At 31.1% G+C, this 23,159-nt stretch overlaps 1 protein-coding gene across 1 annotated transcript in view; it reads left to right on the forward strand.

Moving 5' to 3' along the window:
• The first annotated feature begins 1,661 nt into the window (after positions 1–1,661).
• Positions 1,662–23,159, forward strand: part of LOC148627660 (uncharacterized) — a 30,757-nt gene continuing 9,259 nt past the window's right edge. The window contains exon 1 of the mRNA XM_088576767.1: positions 1,662–2,073. Within this exon, the coding sequence (XP_088432893.1) occupies positions 1,989–2,073 (85 nt within the window). The 5' untranslated portion in view covers positions 1,662–1,988. The remainder of the gene's footprint in view (positions 2,074–23,159) is intronic.

The following is a 23,159-nucleotide window of genomic DNA, read 5'->3' on the forward strand; positions in this document are numbered from 1 at the left end:
TTTGTGACAAAAATTTCCCAAGGCGTAGCCAAAATAACGGCTGTTCCGTTTAACCTTCCCCGTATGGAAGTTGGATTAATTAAGAAATCAACCACATATCCAAGTAAATTATCTATTGAATAAGTATCAGTATCAGTATAGTATTAAATAACCTCTCAGCCGTTAATTCATTGCGTTATCGTTTTAAATGAGTGTTTTGTCTCGACAGCGAAAGAAAGAGACAGTGCGCAGGTGCTAAAGATGGGGTTGTAGCGACATATACTGTTTGACGATATGAAGACGTCATATTAGAATACGTGACAAAAATGGCCAGTCCGTGATAAAACAAGTAACTATAGTTTTAGTGTACAAGTCCGTTTGAGTTTTATAAATCTTTGAAAAAAATCCTTAAAAAATCATTTTTCAATATATTCTAACTTTTCTACTGCAGATTCATTTCTACAGTACATACGAACTCTGGGAAATATTTTCAGAATTTTATCTCAATAAAAAAAATTCCTGTAAGGGTTTATGTTATTTCAGTTATATATATTTCTATTATTTTTTGTATGCCTTAGTATTGTAAGCGCTATTTGAATATTCATGTAAATAACTTAGTCATGTGATCATCAACTCATTTATAATTTAGATAATTTAAAGGTTTTGATTGCACATCCGAAAACATCCTTCAAATCCTGTATTGACACCTATGATATTAAAATTACTTAAAGCGACCTAGCTTTATTATGTAGCCTGAGCACATTGTTTATATTTACATCAAATATTCAAATAGCTGTTCCAACATTCAAACAGACAAAGTTATATTTAAATATTTAAAATTAAAATTGCATTAAGCCTAATGGGAATTTCTTATATCTGTTGTGATAAAATTCTGAAAATATTTCTCAGAGTTCGTATGCATTATAGAAAACCAAATACAGTTGAAAAATTGAATTATTTCGAAAAATATAGGAATTTTTTTTCTAAGATTTATAAAACTCAAACGGACTATAATTACATTGTACGTAGAAATCATGATTACACCGTTACCTGTTGCTACACTGCACCACTTACATTTAGTTATATTTAACACTATCAGCATCATAATATTTAAAAAAAAACTTACATTAAGCGAAATTTTCCACTGGTCTCCGAGGATATTCATCCACCCATTAGTCAGAATTTTTATTATTTCTATTGCAACGGTCGAAAATTGCTGTGACATAAAAATCAAAGCCCCTAAAACCCTTAGGCTTCATCTCGTAGTGAACATAGTAGAACCGTTTTGTGCTGTATTTGGTTTCTATTTCGTTACTTTTTGTTTGTCAATGAGTTCGTCTTAACTGTGTACAATTCTTTTTTATGCAAGTTTTCCTATCAATTTAGTTCTTGATTGTGACGAAAACACCCGTACAGCAATACCGATTAAATTTTGCAATATTTATATGATTGGTATCTTTGCATTTCAATATCTTGACTAGACTATAGCTTATATCAAAATTACTCATGAATTATATTGAAAACAGAATGAACATACAAATATTCATAAAATCAAAATTATTATGAATTTATTTCAGTAATTTCATTTTATAATGGTAAACAGATTTACACACTACTCTCCAGCATTGCTTAATTATTCAGTTGTGTTCTATCTCGGATGAAACAACAGTGTTATTTAAAGCAATTACAAAGCTATGACAGAAAGGCAGTCGAACGAGAAATCCATAATTAATTTGAGAAGTAAACTATGGTATTGAATAGGACTCTAGATAGCATCTTTACTAGGTTATTTTTTTCCCCTGTGTTCAATTGTCAGGAATATAATTTTGCATTGTTCGCTTATATACTCGTGTTATAATCGATTCTAACGAACTATTGGAAGATAGGCACGATTTGCAATTATGTAAACAAATTTATGGCATACTGAAGGCTTGATTTACAAGTCAGCTTTGACTATTGACCATATCCTTCTGTTTAACCAAGAGTTGGAGTTTTTTCTGTAAGGAACCATGGCAGAAAGTTCTGAAAGTACTAAGGGAAAACTTGTTGTAATCGGAATAGATGGGAGTGATAATTCTTTATTTGCAATTGAATGTAAGTTTTTCTAATTTATCATTAGTTTTAAACCTACTAATCAGCCTAAATTGCATATTTTTGATAACGCAGGTATATATACATGGGGTACAATATAAGAAAACTAACGTTTTGATGTCATTTATCACATATTGATAATGGTAGCAGTGCTTGATTAAATTATGATGTGAAATCTGCTGTTCACATAACCATCAATATCCCATAGACAACTATTTTGATGGTTTTTCTATTCTAATTAGATAATCATCTGTGAGAACAAACATCTCTCAACGATTGAAATATACACATGTACTATTTTGCTTTCTAGCTGCGTCACCTACCTCAAGCATATCTACTCCAAGTAATTCATACTGAATAATGTATTTGATGATATGTCATTTACAATTTAATGGAAAATTAGTCATTTTCCTTCCTTTTCAATTCACATATGTTATAAATGATTGTTTTTCCGTTTACTTCTTTTACTACAAGAACCGCCTGTTAATCTGACGATGGCATAGTGCATTGGTATCTATTTCAATATTATAACTATAAAACGCGGTATATAGAATTTGGACTGATCAGTTCCAGGTGGGGATGCGTTCTTTAGGTGCGTAGCTTCTGTATTGTAGCACTTTAAAGAACCAAACAATTTTTTTTATTTGCACAAGTAAGTTCTTAAGTGGTCAAACATTCCCATCCTGAAATGCATAAAAATTGCTCGATATGATTGTTAACTATTTTTTCCTAAGAGAATCAAGGGGTCGTTGTATGTGTTACTGCTAAAATTAATTAGTACATCATAACATATGAAACACCACGAGCATTACATTCACCTTTCCATGACTAAATAGTTCAACTTTAGCATTTCATTTATCCCAATTGTTAATTTTCCATTTATACACTGACTGTTCTTATCAAAGTTTTATCAGTTAGCTTTCAAGATACAGATTCTTTCCTTTTCCAATTGGATAATTAGTTCAATAGGCCGTTTACTACGATTTGTGACTCCAAATACAAACGTTTATAACTGTTTTACGTTAATTAGTGACTTTATGGTCAATCATCAAGAAAGCTGTTCAATACGATGCATCTCATTTGTATCTATTTTGCCTGTTATTGTTCAAGATAAAGTCTCATCGTTCATCAAAACAAGATCTGCTTTGATGATACATTACCGACATATATAATGACTGGAACAACCAAACTGTTTATGTGGAACATCAAACTAGTGACACTTATCAAACGTCTCTAACGTTGATGACGTATCTTCTGAAGATCAATTCACATACCAATGTTATTGTAATCGTATAGTGCATTCTGAACCGATTGTTGTATTCAGCTTGATGTGCCTATCCATATTCTTTTTTAAACAGAAAAGGTTGATTATTTAAGATTCGACAAGAAGATTTCTTCTAATTACTTCTTTTTATCTGGTATTTGAAGTTAATTAATGGGGAAAGTATAAAAGCTGACAGTAGTTCTTCCTTTGAAGAGATTATCAGTACTTAGAGATAACGATATTAGTGTTTATCACATCTTTTTTACATAACTCATTCGTCGCTACTTATATTTAATATCGAAAGAAGTAGCTGGAGATTTATTAGATTTTATTCGTAGAGAGTGAAGTGAGTAGAAAAGAAAACGTCAGCGAGTAAGCCAATAGGGATCTGAAAGATATGTTTTCAAGTTAAAAATAGGAATAAAAAGGAATAGAACATGTCACTTAGGTAATAATACTGGTTTGTGATATTTATCCTCAAAGAAACCAAAACAAAAAAAAAACAAAAACAAAGAAAACAAAAACAAAAAAACAAAAAAACAATAAAAAACAGAAAGAAAAAAAAACAAAAACAAAGAAAGCCTTCATTTGGATAGTGTAATGATATCCGACCGAGATTTGATATATCGCTCTGAATTTTTTTTCTTACATATGTATCTGTTTTTTTGTTCTTACTAAGGGAATTATACACGGACTTTATGTACCACGTCTAACTTCTTAAAACAGATGTATGTTATCTCTTGATTGATGTTTCTTATAATCGCCATATTATAAACTTAACAAACAAAATGATTAGATTACTAGTATTTCTCATGATCGAGTTGTTCCATTTTTCAGTTTCCCTTTTGTATGACATGGATATTTCCGATGGTGTTTATCGGAAACGTTTACTTTACCGAGGCATTTTAACCTTGCTCTCAGTTTTTAAATGAAATTTTGATTGCTTGTTTATTCTTTTTTTTTCTCGATTGTTTTAATTGGTTTCTGTATATTGTTTGTTGTATTTATTTTCCATTGATGGATTATGATATTTGGATTTCATTTTTATGTTAAATCCTGACCAACTGTGGTTTTACTGTACCTATAGGATATTCACTTCTGTTTTGTGAAACTAAAAGATTAAAGAAAAAAAAGGTTGTGTGACAAAATATAACCAAAAGTCGTGAAAAAAGGAATATAGGGAAATAGCTTCTGGTAGGAAGCTAGCTTTGAGATAACCTCACCAGCGATCTAATAGATCCTTCAAAATTTAATAATAGGTATAGAAAATGCCAGTTCCCGTCGATACATATGTAATATTTCTAATTTATCTCAAAGAAAAAGCCTGCATACAATCGACCAAAACCTATCCTTCAGACAAATAATATGAACCCAAAGATGATAGGAATCAAAGAAATTCAATAATGCTTTAATGAAATTAGTAATGCACTTGTACTGCCTAAATGAAGAGGGTGTGTGAGAGAAATTTGGATTGACTCTTGGATATATTACCAAATGCATAATTAATTACACTTGAATCAAATAAGCTGATGCTTGCTATTTTTTTCATTCACAGCAAAGGGATGTTGATAATGAAAACAAAGAGAACAAGAGAAAATAGTTCCTTACGTAGTTGTTATGTTTGGTTTGTATTCGTCAAGTCTTGTTCAAGTCCAAGTCTCACTGGATACATTTCCCTCTCTACTAACAAAACTTAAAATGTTATGTCTAATACATTTATTTAATTGTAAATTACATTGAAGAGAACTGCTTGTTTTGATATATGAAAAATTATATAATTTAAAAGAATACTATTTAATCCAATTATTGACGTTGTTTTCAAGCAACAGCTGTTTCACTGAACAAACACAAATCAGTTGCTATTTGCAAATCATTAGAATTTTATAACCAACAGTCCTTTTTGGCTTTAGATTTAAAAAAGTCAGCATACTATGTATATAATGCATTTTTATGAATATGATCTTGTTTCTTTTAATGATTAAAATCAAGCAAACGCTGAATTACATACTTTTTGGGTTATGTTCGCAACATTAGTCAATTGCAAAAAACAAATACACGTGTTAGATTTCGACAAAATCATTTATTTTTTTTAGCCCTCTGATTGATTAGACTCTCTGCTTATTTATTGTTTGAAGAAACCCTGTAATTTGAGTTTTTTGTTTCTTGAACCGGTCCAAAAAATTTGAATGTGCTATTTGGACGAAAAATATATGTTTGTAAGATTTCGTTATCAAAATATTTGAAATTAATAAATGTTGATAAAGATACAACCTGAATCGTGCTTGGGAAATGTTGTGCAATGTTGATATGTTTAAGGGTAAAAAATTGCCATCAAGAATAAAATGGTGCGAGTCGTACTCAGTGTTAAATGCTGAACGATGTCCACTTATTGCTTATCTTATTGGTTTATGAATACTCGGACAGTTTTATCACGGACATTTCCCCCAACACACTCCTCTATTGAAGACTTCAGATTTTTTTTGTAAATATGTAATGTTACATATAAAGAGTGAAGTAAATGAGATCCTTATCTTTTATATATATATATAAAAAATAAACTTGTAATAGAGTTAAATTGCATCTAATTTGAAATTGACGTTGCTTGAAATTTGGCAGTGCAAACGTCATATGCAATCTAGAAGCTATACAACTGAACGTTTTTTAGGAGTATTGGTGGTGAAGACTAAGTTGTTTGCAATCTTAAATCAGAATAAGTTTCAAAAAGCAAATAAATACCAAGGAAATACACAATGCTCAATTAAAATTTTAATTTAATGTACTGTACATGCGATTAACTGTGTTGTCGTATAGTCAATGATAAATAAGTTTTCGTTGTCCATATCAATACATTGACCATATATTTGCAACGCCAATTCCAATTGTATTACGATTAGTAACTTGAAAAATTTAAGTGTATATACAAATTTTATTAACGCATAACATCATAACTAAATGATCGTTTCTATCATAAGACCTATGTATTTACGACTTATTCACGTCTATATTTCACGTTTGTTTCGTAAAGTAAGGTTGTTATTACTTTTGTAGAAAACAAAACTTCCCATGAGAAATCAGATGTCAAACATTAAACAGTTCAGTACACTCTAGACTTGTTTTTGACCTTCATTTACAGCGGATAAGTATGTGTGGAATAATATAAAATGCTGCAACATACAGGAATGTTATAATAAAGAGTAACTGTAAAAACAAATTGTTTTTGTATTTAAAAAAGTAGAAATTTTAGTTAAGACATATAGTTTTTATAAACACTAAAGATTTAGTTATAATTAGGCACAGTTTTAAAAAGGTTTCTATTGATAACGTAATTTTTGATATCAGTATTCAATATATCCTGGTTCCCATAAATCACACGAAAGATAATGATGTGAGAATCAATTACCAATTTTATAATTTATAAAGTGAAAGAAAACAAATATGATAGCTGTTCTATTGAATTCCTATCAAAATGTACAGTTTTATCAGAATTATAAAGATAATTACATAATTCTGGCGAGTAGTACTATTGATTTAATCGATTACATTTAGTCCTATATGTAAGAACGATTTTTGTTAAAGTGCAAACAAAATATTTAATGCAGTATTGAGAAGTTAATATATATTGTGCCGCCTTGGATCAGGTTTTCTATCTTCTAATTCAAAACAACATTGAGTATACCATCAAGCAACCAAGATTTGAATGTTCAAACAGTGCACTCAAAGTTAACATGCCTTAGAAATTTAATATACAGAATCTTGATTAAAAGTAAAAAAATAAACTCTTAAATTTGCTGAATTCGTTTCAAAGTAAATTTAAAAGACGCCTTTTAAGTCCTCCTTAAGATTGATAATTTATTTTAGGGTAACTGATCCTCTCAAAGAAATGTTACTAATGTACTTCTTTTGAATTATGTATGTTTCATTCCGAGTCATCATGTCAGGTAGTGTATTTGATTAACTTTGTAGATATTCTATCTTAATATTGCATCGTCTTATCCTGTTTTCCCCTTATTTATACCCTATTTAAAGATGTTATATTTGTCGTAAAATCAAAATATACAGACCAATTTTCATTCATGCATTGAACCTTAACTTAATGTCTTCTTTCTATCACAGAACTATTCATTTACGACTTATTCACACCAAGAACTCACTTTTGTTTCGTTAAGTAAGCTTCTCGTTTCTTTTGTTCAAACCAAAATTTCCCTAGAGAAATCGGTTGTAAAATATTAAGCAGTAAAGTAGACTCTAGAATGGTTCTTGGCGTATATGTAGGGCTCAATATGTGTGTTTGGAATAATAAAAATGCTGCAAACGAAATGAAGGTCACAAGAAGTAATGACTATATAGTGGTTTTCTTTTCAAATTGTCGGCCAATTTTAAGAAATGAATACATCATTATTGGTGATTCATCATGATATATTAAGTATATACCATGGTTTCCATTTAGGAATTAAAAAAGGTGTGTAAATGTTATGAAGGAATTAAATGGGTTTAATGTAATATATCAGCTGTTTAGTGAATAAACTAACAATTATATTTGAGGTTATGATTATGTTTTAAGCGTTGATGCATTACGAATAACTATCACTATTTGGAATAATTCACTATTGATTAACAGTTATCTTTAGTTGATTATAGATTAACTTTAATATACCGAAATAGTCGCCATGATATATACCATAATTATTATTCATGAGTGAGTTAACCATAATAAATTCATCTTCCTGGATTTGGCTTCCTATTTCGATACTTTGTTTTGGTTTTGAGCAGTTTTTGTTTACATTGTTTGGATTTTGCTCTTTCTGTATGTGTTTTATTCTATTCTTGTGATGCTGATAATAAGTAACACCCTGAAACATGTGTATTGCATACCAGAATTTGAAAGTTGAATATGAGCAATTGTCTTGTTAAGAGTACAGTGTGCACAGTCCCACTACCAATGCACCGAACACCATTTCGATTTATACAATGGTATTGTCACCCATCCCTTTAGTCATATCTAAATACAAATTTAAACTTGGTGCTATTTATGGTTTTATTACATCATCATTTAATTCTTATTATGTCCATTATCCACTCAATAAAATCTGAATGCTTACTGTATAACAAACACATCAAACCAAGCAAAATCGTTCAATTATATTTCATTTAGACATGAAGATGACAGAAATCCATTACAGTTATTAACTTGGAAGCATGTTGGTTAGTTGCCTTAAATCCCATTTGTCCATTTGCAGATTCAACTCCTACATATAAATATGCCGATAATATTCTTTTATAACAATATAATGAACACAATATTGGCATGGTTTGATGTCTGTGGCTAGACACTATGTGCAAGAAATATATAAGAATACAAGTTCATCAGTGATTAAACAGCCGAGACATATTATTCTATTGTAAGAGAGAATTCATGCAAAAACCAGGTAGTGGGTGGCACTAGACACATTTTGTTTTAAAAAAATCATCAATTGTATATCAATAATGCACCCTTTCTCAAAGTTGAATGTTCGTTTTTGGTTAACTGCAAGGACTAAAGAGAAATATATTACATAGGAAGCATTGAAATTCATTGAAGAAAGGGAGGGAACGCTTTGATTTAAGCAAAGTTTGGTTGCTTTGTTTGAGAACTTTCAAACTATTTTCGGAGCCATACACTGTCGTTTTAAAACAAACTTTTTACATTCTGATATACATACACTATGGCATATCCATAACATTGGAACAAACAAATCACAGGGATAAAATTTATCCTGAGCCACCCATATCATTGGATCTGCCAAATTTTGACATGGGCAGCCTCTTAAGTCGATTACCCTGGGTTAAAACTTTTCCGTTTCCTTTAACATAATGACGCTAAAATCATGTATCAGGCAATAGTTGATTGGTGTTACATTAAATGATTAAAAAGAACGTCAGTCTTAAGGTTTTTGAAAATACATTTGTATGTAATCAATATTTTGCCCTTACGTGTCAGTGCAAGACAAATGACAACTTAAGTTTTGGACTCTTTTCTGTGTTTATTTATGCATTCCATTGTATCATTCTGATGTTTTTCATCCAACGGTTCGTGTATTGTGGTTGTTTAAATAAAACTGTTGTGTTCCTCGGTAACGTCACGATAATATGAATGAAAGTTCATTCCTTTCACAATAAAATCGTAACAACAATAAAGTACATGGTATTAAATGTGATTAATATTAGTAATGTAATGTCAAACGAAGGTTATGATTTTAAGTATAACAATCGGCGGCAATTGTGTGTAAAAGCAAATATTAAGCTGAATCAACAATCTGTCAGTTACAACATCAAGTACAAAGATAGCAAAACATCAGATACCCTATCAATAATTGCTGAGATTCATTATTTCTATTTTGATTAGAATTGCGATTATCCAATCAAAATAATTGCTTTGCTGTAATAAAAGCAGAAATTGCATAATACAAGTTATATCAAACGTTTCGGCAACAATTGATTAAATGGCCTTCAAGATAATGTCTAAACATGAACCATTAAAGTGCAACAACTGCAATCTTCTGACCATTATATATGAAAATCAGAATGCACAATTAACTTCTATTAAATACAATTACATAAACGGTTTTCGACAGATAAGAACACACAGAACATTTTGGTCACGAATTTAAAATAAAACTTAATTATCATTGTATGCAACTAAACATGACAGATATGTATGTGAAACCCCAAGATCCGGTAATATCGGCTCATTTTAATTCTAAAACAGTTTTAAGCAATGAACATGACTGTTCAATTTCTAGTTTCCTTTTTGATATATGCTTATCAATTTTTGGAATAAAAGTCGAATAAAAAATAACTTTCACCGCTTATCTCTACTTCATTTCAGTCTCTTTTAAAAGGTTTGATCTTTTAAACTTTGTTTTTTTTCTTAGAATTTGATTACAACAGCTCTTCAAATACAGTACAAATGTATGTCTTTTTTTTCAATTAGAAAGTTCAATTCTATTCCTCGCAAGAATGTATTTTCATAATTATTTGTTTGTTGGGGTTTATCGCCCAAGCAGCAATATTTCAGCTATATTCAGGCGATGAACATGAAGTGGATGATAAAATGAACATAAAATGATGATGAAATGAAAAATGGGATGGGACACAAGGATAAAGGGGTCCACAAATTTTGATTGCCACTGGAAATAGGGAGAGGTGGGTAGGGTCGGGCAATTTAGCCTCCTGTGGCGGAGCCCTATGGTTCCTACTCCGGGAGAATACCACAGTAGGTTTCTTTAACGTGCGAGAAACGTGGCATCTTTCCCACCACTATGGTTTGCGGTCAGGTTTTCCGTATTATAGCCTGACAACCCCAGAATGTACCCAATTCCACCACCTGGGGAACACAACCCAGTTGCTCTGTGGGCAGATCGCCCTAGCCCCCAGCTAGGATTCTGAGCACTATTTAGTGCTGCTGCATGCCTATTCTTTTGACACCCGGACCTGGACGGGGCTTTTCAAAATTAAGAATTCGTTTCTAGTGAGTGAGACAATATATATGTTGGTTTCGTTCCACTCTCAAAACAGTTAAATAATTAAAATGGCGTCGTTTAAAAAGACAATAGAAATAATCATTTCAATTTGTTGCATCTTTTAATCTTCGAGACGTACATTTTGTCTAACCTCTATTCAATAATCATATTCTCCAGTGAACTTTTCCGACTAAAAACGAGTAACATACTCAATGTGAAGTGAAAAAAGAACTTTTCAATATTTTTTTCGAGAATATAATTAATTCTGAAGTTATTACAGTCTGAAAGTATATTTTATGACTTATATTACTATGTTACATATCTGATATTACTTTGGGACTCGGAAGGGTGAAATCAAGAAAAAAGCTAGAATGGGCCACCAATCAAAAATTAAATAGACTTAGTTTATGACAAAAATATTACACCCCCTCTCCCCCCCCAAAAAAAACAAAACAAAACAAACCGACACAAAAAAAAGGGGCAACTCGATTACAACATAAAGTTAGAAGCGCAAGCACAGGTACAAGTTATATGTAGATTTAATAACGTGAAAAAATGTTAAACACTAAGTAACTTTATACATACTAGTATGCTGACATTCAGGTTCTTTTGTCCTTTTTTATATTAGTTTTCATCTGTTTTGTTATGTTTATAGGTGTGTTATTGTCCATGTATTTTCGAAAATGAGACTTTTCATTTAAAAAGATTATATAAATTTCGACAAAAAGAAATTATTACATTAAAAATATTATATTATATTTGGTTACCAATTTCCTGATATCATGAATTCCCACAAATGATATCAGATGAGTTATGATTTTCTTTTCCGTTTTTTTTTCACGATTGGGAATAAACGACCATAACTGAACAATTAAAGTTAATTACTTAAAAGGAATACACGATAAAAGTTACATAATGTTCCCACTCTTTAATTTCGATGACGTCATTGCTTAAGTGAAAGTATAAAACAAAGAAGTAAGAAACCAGAGTAAATTAATTAACATTGTCACTAACTTACAGTTTAATTCATTTGCAATAAAATGTTACCATGGAATGAAAAGCATCAATAATACAGAGAGAAGTAAGAGTTTTGAGCTACTTTTATCTTACTGGACATCAATGATCTACAACACCCAAAATATGTGCATGAACACTTTGTTTGATCTTCGACAAAGTTATCTTTGATATGGTGGTTATTGTTGTCATAAGATATGAGTGAACTAAATAATAAATACAAACACATTTATCAATTTGTTCTACAACATAATGTATGTAGTTCAAGATTCAAATCATGAATAATTATAAGACGATTTAAAGTATTGCAGACCAAAATCAAAAACACAAAGAACATTTTATTTTATGTTATATCAAAATATTAAATCAAAGACTTAGTCTTCAAAGTCGTCAAATGCTCTCTGTCACTGATTCCAGCTTACTTTCAACATCCGAAATGACACGAATGCGATATGCTCTAAAATTGGGTGATTTTCGATGATAGAATTCTTGGTTCCCATTATATAATTGCGTGCTCTTTTGCAACCTTGATGACCAGGTCGGACCTGAATGTTTTCATTCGGAACAAGATTAAACAACTGACAATATCTATATATAGATATCGGAGTTCTGATAATATATATGACCTAGCTGCAGTCAATTGCAAATAACGCCTGTATTTGAATCGGAAACTGGGTAAAATTATGTCAGCATATCAGCAAAAAAAAATTCATGTAACTTCCCGTTCTGGTAAATGCAAGAAACACGCGTAGAACACATGTGTATGATACCTAAGAGGTACATTTTTATCTCGTATAAATCTAGAACTACAACGCCATGGCAGTAAACACAGCGAAGATCTGCAGCATTATGTGGCGTATGACTATATATTTATACAAATCATATGCAAATATTAGTACTGAAATTACAAGTGCAAGAAGTCGCTAACAATATTAGCGATTTAAAGAGGTCAAGCTGTATGCTGTGACATTTTAAAAAAAATTCTGACTTTGTCTTTTCTTGTTTAGCAGGGATTTAGGTCTTGCAACGAGATTTTTCCTCGTTCACTATTTAGTCACTTCTAAATTCTTAAATCATTCAAAATAATTACATATATTCATAATATTTATGATGGTAGTTATATTCGTTGCTAAATATTAATACTGAGATACATTCTGCACTGTAAATTTGGTACAAAGTAAATAATTGAATAGCCACAATGAAGTGATAACGAGATTAACAAGACGAACAAGATAAACACAGCCATTTAGCTCTACTCACCATCTGCTTCTAAACTGGCAAAATGCATAGCACTCATTAGAATACGCAGCATGACACAGAATAAAAAACATCGAAGTATCAAAGAGTAATCAAGGGAACCAAGGTTATAGCGGTAACAAAGGAATCCAGGGACAAAGACCAGACATGAAAAACAGACATACACAACAAAGAAATAAAGTAAAATCATACATACTAAGTAACAAAAGCACATGAGCAACTCGGACTCCACTAAAACTGGGAGCATGGACCAGGTGCACCGGTAGGGTAAGCGTCCTCTGTTTTTCTAGAAACACTCGTAGAAAAAAGTAGAGGAAATGATCCAACGCTCAAATTCAGAATACAAAGTTACTGTCAGACAAATTAAATTAAAGAAGTAGAATTTGAATCATTGCATTTTAATTATCACCAACTGTTTGCACTCACATTGACTTTGATATAGTTAAATACTACATCAACAAACATGACATTTGTATCAAACTCGTTTTTAGATTTCCCAGACGTTTTACTGTTTTGAACCATTTCAAAATCATTTTGGTTGATCAAGTGTGTTCGTTTTGATATAACTATCGTATATCTTATCGGCTAAAAGCGTGTTTCAAATGTATTGATTATATGCTTAAAGATAGAATGGTAATATTTCTAATTATTTTAGGTTGACCTTTCGTGTACCCTACAGGATCGAAAGTAGACCGCTGATTATTTTTATTTAGCTTCAAACCTGACGCTTATATGTTGATATTTATTGTTGTCGTATTGCAACACTTTTATTGCCTTCTTGTTGCACTGTCTTGTACTTTTAACTATTGAGTGGCATTACTAGTGCTAAAACATCATAAATGACTGTGCCACTTATTTGTTACTTTAACGTAGCAATTATTGATCCTTATTTTGTTTCATACACATCAGATGTTGCGTCAGCGAAAAACTGATAAAGCATTGATGCTGTTAAAAATAGTTATGTAATTACATGATTTTCGTCATAATGGCATTATCTAAGTTTATGACATTTGATCCTGGTATTTGTTCCGGTCTATATATCATTTGATAAGTAAACGATTCTACTTTTACAAATACAAAGCTTACAAACGAAGTAGCAATATCAAAGATATAAAGGGGGAATTCACGGACAAAATATGCCATGAGCATCAATAGGTCACACATATTATACATCGCACATGTTTATTTTTAAGAGTACACACACAAAAAAAAAAACAAACAAACAAATAGAACAACAGGAACCCAGCAAATAATCGGTGTTAAATACAGGTTTTCTGCAAGGGAGAACAGTCTCTGCTTCTTGAAAATTATTGTGCTACTCGTTGAAAGTAGGTCAATCGTCACAATTCACTGTGTCTTTAGACACCAAATATAGTATTACTTTGTGCTAAACATCATAAATGACTGTGCCAACTTACGGTCCTTTTGTAGGAGTAATGTTTGGATTAGAAATGTCACTAAGAAATGTATGGAAATATCATCAAGTAGAGGTGCACAATTGATGCCGATCGGGATGCCCATTCTCGTCCAAAACACACACAACAAAGAATATAAAATAACCAAAAAATAATAGTATATGCTTCAGTCGTTCATGTTACGTTTTGTAAAGCTTTTATTTATTTACTCAAGTTTTTTTAGAACATTTGTTCAAATTGTCCAGATTTCGTATCTTTGTATTTACAGCGTTTACACTAATACAAGATGAATATTTGTAAGCCAAATAGGTTGAACGTTCAAGTACTAATATAAATGATAGATTGAAAGTTGACATCTGGTTTAAATGCTTACTTGCATGCTCACTGATAGTTTGTTCCTAAGCACTATCTTCTGTATCGTAATGAGGTACTGTTACGTCAATTAAATGTTCAAGAAATCTATTGTAGTTGATAGAGTAAAAGCTAAATTCAACTAATGTCTTGTCATTCAATAGTGTTCAGATGAATGATTTAAGGTATTAAAGTGCGCTTAAAAAGTAGCTATTATCACAAATGAACGTATTCCAATTGAACATGTTACGATCAAAAGCAAAATGCAATGTCATAGTTTGATCAGAAACAAACAAAGGACCGAATATTTACCAGTTTCTGTCTTCTATATATGTTTATTCAAATAAACATTACATAAAGCAAGCACAGAAATAAAACATTTAAGTATTATCGCGTCTTAGAACTTTGGTTTTCTTTATTACTCTTATATATCACGTTCATGTCATGAGAAAATGTTGGGAAAACAGAATGTTTGAGATAAAAAAAAATTAGGTTTGTTTTATCAATGATGAATCTCGTATTCAGTATACATTCATTTTAAAGTGAAGCAAGTAAGGGTCCGGGTGTCAAAGAATAGGCCCGCAGCAGCACTAAGCTTGTCGTGAAAGGCGACTATATAAGCTCAAAACCCTGACCGGGAACTAGGGCGCTCTGCTCACAGAGCAACTGGGTTGTGTGTCCGCCCCAGGTGGTAGAATGGGGTACTCCTGGCATATTACATGCTGGATTACCCCATTCTACCGATCTTCCTGTCTATCCATATTTCCAGTGGCAATCAAAATTTGACGACCCCATTATCCTTGTGTCCCATCCATCACAATTCCATTTTCATTTTATCATCCATTTCATGTTCATCACCTGAATATAGCTGAAATATTGCTGCTCGGGCGTTTAACCCCAATAATCAATCAATCATATTTTCCAATCATAAGAATGCGAAGTTTTAATGTAAAAGATATACCTTATAGTTACAAACATAAAACATTCTGTTACTCGATATGTAATCATAAAATCGAAATACAGCATTGTCATTTGAACATTATTAAGGCAATAACTTGAAAATCTGAATAGTTGTTCCAATTTTATGTGTAATATTGAAGCATGGAAACCATATCGATATCTATTTAATATTTTGAAATAAATCTAGTGATGCCTGGCGTTTCGTCTGTCTATTGTCAAAGTAGAAGACTCTTTAAGAATTTTCACTGCAAATTGTATGTACTTCGTTTCAGAAACGAAGAAGTTTCCTTTTTGTCTGAAAATTTAAAATGCAAGCGTGTTAAAAGTCGAGCTTATCCCAAATATATTTAAAACTAGGAAAGAGATCTACCGTTCAACAAGTGCATACTTATAGTCAAGAAGAATGGCAAATAAGTTATACAAAAGGATATGTTTGAAGATTTATATGTCACGACTTAAAAACATTATACATCGTTGTTACTCAAAAAAAAACAAAAAAAAAACAAAAAAAAACGGTACACCTAGATACAAATAGTCACAACTAAAAAGGGTAAAATTGAAAAATAAAATATGATAAGACCACAATTAATAAAATAGATAGATTTTTGCTGCAAATTATTAGAAAAATTGACAAATGGTAAAGAAATAATTGCACCTCTGTTAAACATTCATTATTGCTCTTTATGTTCATAATTCTAAGCAAACAACGGCATCATCTTTTAAATTTATACCACGATGCTAGTCATAACCAGGATATAACCTTTGGTTAGAAGCCTCTCGAGCATTTAATTGATCTTAAAGATGTAAGAGCCAGATGATGAATTGGATGTTTGCAAAAGAAAAATATTCAAATATTCTGAACGCAAGGAAATATGAAAAAAAAACTGCTTTTTGTGAAGAAAAGTAAACACGACATGTTATCCTGAAACCATTATTGCGATCTATCTACTCATTGGATATTATTTAGAAAAACTTCATCCGAAATCAGACATTATACGCAATTATAGATAAGTTATTGGTGTTTTACGTATTTATGTCATATTTGCTGAGACATCGTTCGTCCGTTACACTCATATCATAGTAAAATAGTTATGTTCAATATTAGTGCCTATAAATCCTTATTGAACACGGTATATTAATCCCTTAATGTACTTTATAAAAGAATAAGGTAGTGTTGTTTAAGATAGGAACGTAATAGAGTAATCAAGGGAACCAAGGTTCTGGCGGTAATCAAAAGAATGTAATCCAGGGACAAAGACTAGACATGGAAAACAGACAAACACAACAAAGAAAATAAAGTAAAAAAAATAATACATACAAAGTAACAAAAGAAAATGAGCAACTCGAACGCCACTAAAAACTGGGAGCATGGACCAGATTCACCGGTAAGGTAAGCGTCCTGTTTTTCTAAAAAACACCCGCCGAGTTGCTCATAAAAAGTCTAGTCCGTGGTAGTCGAAAGTGGAAAGAAAAACTATGACACGAAAATGATTTGTGGATATCTAAAAAGTATGACTTATCTTTGATGGTACACATATGATATTATGGGCCTTAGATATTGAAATATCAATGCAAAGCATTTACCCGTTCATGACTTTTACATGGTAAACGCCATTAATTCTTGGCCTTTAGTAAATTAACTCTTTTAAGTAAAGAAAGATATAAACGCGTTATTGTCCAGGTGAATAAAATCAAATATACTGGTCAACAAAAGAATCTTAGAAAGTTTTTGCCAATATTAATATATATATATTTTTTTTTCAATTTACAGCTTTTTAAACAATTTATATCTGTAGGCAAGTCAGGACACATCTCTTTATTATTTTTTTTTCTAAAAATTATTCCGGAATGGATACGATGATAATACGGCATGTTATTCTTCCCTCCGGTCATCGACTCCGTCGTGAAACAATAAAGGATTTAGATATTTGGTGTCTATATTTGAAATACTGCATCAGCTAACAATTCTTTATCTTAAAAATGTAAAATAAACCAATGTTCTGAAGGTCATTTTTAATGTTACTCCAAAATGAGCGTGAACAGAGAGTAAGAATAGTTTTAGGAGAGATGACGCCCGCTTACGTGGCAAATAATTCTCATGTGGTAAAAACAATAAGAAACAGACATGTTAATCGTTTAAAGCAAACACTCTCACTAAATTATGACCCAGAATTCCTAAGAGGTCGTAATCTTACGGCCTTTCGACATGTTTTTAGTCACGTGCAACATCACATTGAATGCGGAAAATACTAACCAAGTATTACTTGACCGTCATAACAAAGAACTTCGGATCGGCTGCGCGATGCTATAATATCTTTAATTAATTCCGCAAACTAAAATTCATGATTTTTATTTTGACCCATCTGTATTTTGTAAAAGAACTGTCGGAGACGAATTACTTAACACTGTACTTGTAAAATATTATAAAATATATATATTATTTTCTATTTGGTATTGTTTTCTACAAGACGGTAAAATATTGTTTAAAAATAGCATTATAGCAGCTTTATTCTCGTATACTTGGTAAATGCTGTTGAGAATCACACCAGTCTAGGAATGCATAAGCTTCATTCAATGATTAAATACAAATTGAATCTTAGTTTTTTTTCAAGATAGGGATGGTCAAAACATCGCACCCGAATGTTTACGAAAATGACGTAGTCAGCTTATCAATACCGGATAATTCGACCCAAAGACATTTCGGACCATGACAACCTACCATACCTTACCAAAGCCTGGTATTTAGGCCAATTCATATTTCAGATCATGGCAATAGGAGAATGCATAAAGACAATAAAAAACCGTATATCATAACAAATTTTACATTTTGGAGATTAATAAAATTATTTGCATTTGTATTATAACAGGGCAGACACAAATTATGAAAGGACTTAAGTGTTTGAATTCGCATGTTTCTTTCGAAACGTTTAAAGTTTTACCTTCCTGTTATTATTTTATACTTTATTGGCAAAATAATTTTGGTATCATTAGAATTTGAACTACATTCTGAAGGTAATGGAAAAGTTTAATCAGCTACATTTCACCCAAGTCAAGCTAGATATTAAAACGATGTTTTTGCATAAAAACTTTCAAATCATACCTAATTTATCAGAGTAACGTACGTTTATATAACACTTTGGTTCGTTTTTTTTCCATTGGAAGTCTTGAGCTCTCTGTTTTTGATATTTACTAACACAAAGGAATATTACATTTACAGTAGGAGAATAAACACATTGACGGCTGTTCTGTCTTTGTAGGTAAACTACTGATTTTAGCATAAAATGGAAAAAAGAATCTTTGCTAATAGGAGTAAAGAATATGTTTGGTGATACATTTTGTACATGTAAATCTACAGTGGTTGGAATATGAATGCTAAATGCAATGAGAAAAGTCTTTATTAAAACTCAAATTTGTCATCATATACGGTATTTTTTGCAGCATTATTTAAAAAAAAGAAGAATAATGTACAATCTGGACCTTGACGCTTGTACTTATTTTTAGCAGCCGCCCTTATAACGTAAAAATGGGATAATTAAACAAATACTTTTTGTTCTGTGATTAATTATTTAATAAGTAACAAAACAAAATTTGTATATGATATAAATACTTAGAATGTTAAAAATGCAGTACGTGAACCAATCTAACAAACATGCAGTTATTTATCTTTTTATATGATGAAAAACACTTATGATATTGCAATCAATATTTAATATTGGACACGTTCACGCAGCACAAGTTTATGATAAATCACGAACGTCATTAGAAATACAATTATGTAACCCTCTTTTTTTCTGACGTTAAATCATTTGACGCTTATTAGAAAATATTGTTGCTGATTAATAGAGAACTTTACATACACAATATGCCCCTAAAATATGTTATCTTATTATCATACGTTTCTTTGTAGTTTTTATGATGTTGAGGTGTTATCAAAGCGAGTCATTGTCAAATTATAGCTATTGTCCATGATTTTTGCTCATTTCAGAAAATTATCTTATGAGTTTCCCTCCAAATGAGGTTATCATTATTTATTTACATCTACAATGTTGTGATTGTATTGATAAGAACGACCAAAAGACCGATATGCTACAAAATAACTAATCAAAATAGTAAGTTCGGAAAAGTACCATTACATCAAAAAATTATTGAAGATTATGACAAAACCAAAACTCGTCAGTTGACACATCTCATTTCTCTATATCATATTGTTATGCAGTTTTATAACTGAATAAGGTGTTCTACATGCTATGTATTTTGGTCGTGTGTATGATTTCTGGATAGGAATTTTTTACTTTACTTTACACGTAACACGATTAAATCTCATTTATTTTGATAAAATGGAACGTTTGAAAAACGAAATTTTAAATTAAGAAATTGAAATTAAGAATTGAGTTCAGCATTTTTATGTCGATTCCACGATAAGGGATTTTTTTCTCAAAAAGGAATTAAATGGAATAACGATGATCTATCATTATATATAAAGTTATGCATTTAAGGCAAGTCAGTTAAAGTACGGCTATGTAGGAAGTTTCCAAACTTTCAATGTCTTTGTCTGAATGGCTGAACAAGCAAATGTATCAAATTGTAAGCTCATCTTGATTGCTAATAACATCATAAGTAACGTTTTAAATACTACAACTGTTAATGATACGTTTCAATACTGTTATAAACTTAATAAAAATATGTTCCAAGTATAGGCGTTGCTTTTGTTATACAAAGCGCCAACTTAATTGCTTTGTTTAGAAGCGCATAAGAGAAAAAATTGAGAGATAACACGTGAAAAAGAACCTTAATATTTTAGATATATCCCATTTGCTAAGGTCAGCTGTGCTTGTTTTGACTCCTTGTATAAAATTACTCCGTCTTCATTAAATAAAACATGGATTAATTAAGCGAAAGTTTACATAAGAAATAAAATTGGGGCCATGAGCATTGCATTCTGGTTAACCACAGCTGACTGTAAAATATTTTAATTGATTGGCATATGCCCAAATCCAGCAAGTTGCATATGCGTAAAAGAACAAGTAATTGTAACATTTTTAAAAATCACATAATTTTGTTTTTCTTTTATGTTTTGTTAATGTATTTTCTTGTTAGATATCAATTATTGATACAGATCTTTATGATGGCGATTTGTTCATTCTTACGACGTAGATGCGTCCAAAGAATTGAACTAAAATTTAAAATAACTTATTCATGTAATCGGTTATCGTTTGATTCATTAAAGTTATTAAAAAGCGTTATATAATGTCGAATGAAATATAATCAAATTCAGTTACATGTGAATCAAATGACTCCTGTCTTAAAAGTTTTGTTTGCATTAGAACTAGGTAAAAGCTAGATTATGTACTTTGTGCTTATCTTATACTTTAATTTGTGAGATATGCCCTTAATGTGGCGATAAAGAGTAATCAAGGAAACCAAGGTTCCAGCGGAAATCAGAAGAAAACATTCAGGGACAAAGACCAGACATGGAAAACAGACATACACAACAAAGAACATAAAGTAACTAAAATCATACATACAATGTAACAAAAGCAAATGAGCAACTCGGACTCCACTAAAAATTGGGAGCATGGACCAGGTGCACCGGTAGGGTAAGCGTCCTCTGCTTTTCTAGGAACACCCGCCGACTTGCTCATAAAAAGTCAAGTCCGAGTAGACAGACGAGGAAATGAACTATATATTTGTATCTAGGTGTACCATCTGTTTTGGAAAAACAACGCTGTTTATTGCTTTTAAGTCGTAATTTTAACTGAGTATGGGGAATAGAAGTATACAGTGTTGAAAAATCATAGGTTTTAATGCTATTATATTCAGATAATAGTCTTGAACTGATGGTCTCAAAGAAGATATTTCGAATTTTTCAGGATCCACATTGAATTAATACCACTATGGGAGTAACATGTGTTATGTTAGGATTGCAGACCTTCTTTGACAGTTGTGAGTATAGAAGTTAAAAGTTTTGGAAGAGGTTTGGTGGTATATTTTGCAGATCCAGCTATGAAACGTTGTTTGTATGGATTCTTGTGGAGTTTAGGAATCCAGTATATGGACGGTAAATCACAATCATCGTCCTTGGTAGAAAGACCAAAAGAGGATAGCACAGTATTATGGTTTTCCACAATCTCTTCTTTGGAGAGTGTGGTAGCAGTATAGGTCTTATCACTGCTATTATTTTCTACGTCTACTTCTGATAATAAACATTGGATTTTGGGCTTTGTCTGCTGGTACGACAATATATTTGTCATGTATAGTAGACCGTGTTTTTGCTAAAATAATAAATACAAGTAACAAAAGCAAATAAAAATAGCATATTCTTAATTTTTAAAGTCCTGACATTCTTCCGGAACTTAAGTGAACAACCCACCGATTAATATTTCTTTCTAAAACATTGTATGGTATGCAGAGAAGTATTTGACAAGAATGACACAACTTTTAACGTATAAACTTGTGCGTGCGATCGAAAATAACTAATTTTGTAACTTTTTTGAATATATAATTTCAAATCAACAAGCTATGCACGGTTGTGGATCAGGGTAAATTTCGTCCTACTGATTTTTTTTTCAATGTAATGTTTATATCATATTTATATATATGTGTGTCAAATAGTGAAAATAGTAAAAGATTTTTAAGGACAATGGATGGCTCGGAAAACGATTTTAAGGTTCCCTAAAAGAGCAACAAAATTTTGCTTAAAAATGAAGAGTTATCCTCCTTTTTCAAAAATTTTTCAACGTTTTTATCTATTTCTTTCCGTCTTTAACCGTGGAAGTTAATCAAAAACCAACATTCAAATTTGAGAAAGGATGCATTTGTGATATGAAATGGAATATTTTTTTAAAAATAAAATTTGTCATGTGCAATCCACTGCCTAGTTTTTGACTGGACACCCTCTGAATAATCAACTACTTATTTTTGGAATACAAGAAAAAATATAATATGCTGAGTACCACATCAAAATTAAAGAATGCTAAAGATTTTGACTTTGATAGAATGGTTATGTTATACCTGTTTTAATCAATTATAATTTAACTTGATTTTTGTAAATGAACATAAGCTAGTTTTAATTTGGTACACAAATACTAGTAGGAGAAACTATCGATTTTATGTAGCAATAAATCCAAAGGTACATGGTTTGTGAAAATGTTATAAATACGACCCAAGTTGTTAACCTGATTGTTAGTAGCAAATACCTCTGAAGAAAATCACAGATTTGAAATGAGAAAAAGAACAAATAGTTGTCGTCCTATTTCTGTGTTATTATACAAAATATTTAGATTGATGATTTATGAAATGTTTTATAAAATATGAAAAAGCAACATATCA

The sequence above is a fragment of the Perna viridis genome, chromosome 1 (genome assembly GCF_037379345.1).
Source record: "Perna viridis isolate PV_CMFRI_1.1 ecotype Kerala chromosome 1, ASM3737934v1, whole genome shotgun sequence".
NCBI classification, from domain to species: domain Eukaryota; kingdom Metazoa; phylum Mollusca; class Bivalvia; order Mytilida; family Mytilidae; genus Perna; species Perna viridis.